The sequence below is a fragment of the Ipomoea nil genome, unplaced genomic scaffold, assembly GCF_001879475.1.
Source record: "Ipomoea nil cultivar Tokyo-kokei standard unplaced genomic scaffold, Asagao_1.1 scaffold0222, whole genome shotgun sequence".
NCBI lineage: Eukaryota > Viridiplantae > Streptophyta > Magnoliopsida > Solanales > Convolvulaceae > Ipomoea > Ipomoea nil.
The window spans coordinates 901,408-904,098 of record NW_017616650.1 but is presented as its reverse complement, the minus strand read 5'-3'; the positions used below and the strand labels follow the sequence as shown (position 1 = coordinate 904,098).

Genomic DNA, 2,691 nt, shown 5'->3' with positions numbered 1-2,691 from the left:
AGATAGGCACCCCACCGCACACCAGGAGGTGGGAGGTTGAGTTCGTAGTCGTCAAGATCAGTTGCGCCCACAACATTATTCTCGGCCGGCCCGCCCTGGAGGACCTCAGGTGTGTGATTTCCATGGAGCACCTGTGTCTCAAGTTCCCAACACCAACCGGGGTTGGGGTCGCCCGGGGAGACCAAAAGGTGAGCCGCAGCTGCTACCTGAAGGCGTGCTGCCAAATTGGTCAGAAGGACCTCCAGGTCCATACCATTGCTGAAAAGGCGTTTCGAGAGGAGGCAGGTCGACCTCGAGCCGAGCCCGTGGTCGAGACAGAGGAGGTCATCCTCGACCTCAGCCGACCTGACCGGGTCGTGAAGGTAGGGGTCGGCTTCCCGGCCGACCTCCGGGCACGGATAATCGACACCATCAGGAGCTACAAGGAGGTCTTCGCATGGGGCCCCGAGGATATGCCGGGCCTGAGCCGAGACGTGATCACGCACAAGCTGGCTGTCGACCCCGCGGTCAAGCCAGTCCAGCAACGCAAAAGGTACCTCTCCGCTGAGAGGAGGGAGTTCGTCAAAAAGGAGGTCGATACCCTGCTAGAGATTGGCCATATCCGGGAGGTCATATACCCCACGTGGTTAGCAAACATAGTCCTCGCCCCGAAGCCACCCACCTGGAGGATGTGCGTGGACTACACCGACCTCAACAAGGCCTGCCCTATGGACCCCTTCCCCCTCCCCAACATTGACCAGCTGGTGGACGAGACTGCAGGTTGTGCCCTTATGAGCTTCCTAGATGCGTCCCGGGGGTACCACCAAATTTTCATGGAGGAAGCCGATGAGGAGAAGACGGCCTTCACCACGCCAGAGGGGGTCTATTGCTACAAAGTCATGGCTTTTGGACTGAAAAATTCGGGCGCCACCTACACTCGAATGGTGGCCAAGGTGTTCAAGCAGGTCCTCGGCCGCAACCTCCAGGCCTACGCCTGACGACATGATCGTCAAGAGCACCGACGCCGACCTCCACACGGACGACCTTACCGAGGTATTTTCGATTATGCAACGCTTCAATTTACGGTTGAACCCCAAGAAGTGTACTTTCGGGGTACACGGGGGGAAGTTTTTGGGGTACATGGTCTCGAAGAGGGGAATTGAGCCCAACCCCGACAAGATCAAGGCCATCCTGGACATGGAACCTCCGAGGTCCCTCCGGGAGGTCCAGCGCCTCAACGGCCGGTTGGCAGCCTTGGGCCGTTTCCTTTCGAGGTCGGCCGAGAAATCGTTGCCATTCTTTGGAGTCCTCAAAAAGACGAAGGGCTTCGAGTGGTCCGAAGAGTACCAGAAGGCGTTCGAAGACCTCAAGACGTACCTCATGTCACTCCCCCCCCTGGCCAAACCCGTTAAGGGGGAGGTCCTGTACCTCTACCTGGGCATCTCGCAGGCCGCGGTCAGCTCCGTGCTGGTCCGGGACGATGAGGGGGTCCAGCGGCCCGTATACTACACGAGCCGAGCTCTACGGGGGGCGGAGGTCAGGTACACACCCGTGGAGAAGGCTATCTTCGCGGTAGATGCGACGGCGAAAAAGCTGAACCACTACTTCCAGGCCCACCCCGTGCAGGTCCTCACAAATCAGCCACTAGACGCGGTGATGAGGGCCTCGGGGTCGGCCAGCAGGTTGGTCAGGTGGGCCATGCGGCTGAGCCAATTCGACATCCAATTCAAGCCCAGACCCGCCATCAAGGGGCAGGCACTGGCTGACTTCATAGTCGAGTGCACCGCCCGGGAGGCCACGGGGCGGGTCCGAGAGGACGACGAGGAATGGTGGACCCTCTCAACGGACGGGTCCTCCAGCGCCAAAAGTTGCGGGGGTGGGGTCGTACTCATAACCCCGGAGGGGTTCTGGGCCTACTACGCCCTCCGCTTCGCGTTCAAGTTATCCAACAACGAAGCCGAGTATGAGGCGCTCCTAGTGGGGCTCCGCCTCGCGCTAAACATGAGGGTGAAAAAGCTCAAAATCCGGTGTGACTCCAGACTCGTCGTGGGACAGGTCACAGGTGAATTTGAGGCAAGTGACGAAAGAATGAGGAGGTACCGGGACGTGGTGCTCCAGCTATTGGGGCAGCTGATCAACTACGAGGTCCTACAGGTACCTCGGGACCAGAATACAGACGCTGACATCTTGTCCAAACTCGCCCAAGGGGCCCCAGTACATATCTCAAAAATAGCTCGAATCGAGGATTTCGAGAGGTCGAGCCTGGACGCCTACCCGGTCCTACCCGTGCAAACCAGGCCTCCTTGCTGGCTAGACCACCTCAAGGAATACAAGAGAACAGGTGCACTGCCTCCCGACGAGGCCGATGCCAAATTGGTGAGACGACGAGCCCCCACGTACGTAATCATGGGGTACACACTTTACAAGAGGTCCTATAACGGCACCTTGTTGCGCTGCCTGTACCCGGACGAAGCCAGGGCAGTCATGGAAGAAATCCACGAGGGGACTTGCTCCGCCCACCAAGGGGCCTTCGCCGTGTCCCGAAGGGCCATCATACAGGGTACTTTTGGCCCAAAATGGCCAAGGAGTGCGCTGACTACGCTAGGGGTTGCGAAACCTGCCAGCATTTCCAGGTCACCCTCGGCCGACCCGCCACGAGCTACACCCCCATCAGCTCGGTCATCCCCTTCTCCAGGTGGGGAGTGGACCTAG

General features: G+C 59.3%; 1 protein-coding gene across 1 annotated transcript; it reads left to right on the top strand.

Annotated features, from left to right (window-relative positions):
* Positions 1-981: 981 nt before the first annotated feature.
* LOC109193838 lies at positions 982-2,691 on the top strand. Its single transcript, XM_019344670.1, has one exon. The coding sequence runs from the start codon at positions 982-984 to the stop codon at positions 2,689-2,691; it is 1,710 nt and encodes a 569-aa protein (XP_019200215.1).

Coding starts and splice junctions, on each gene's coding strand:
- LOC109193838 (XM_019344670.1), top strand. CDS start 982: ATGATCGTCAAGAGCACCGACGCCGACCTCCACACGGACGACCTTACC.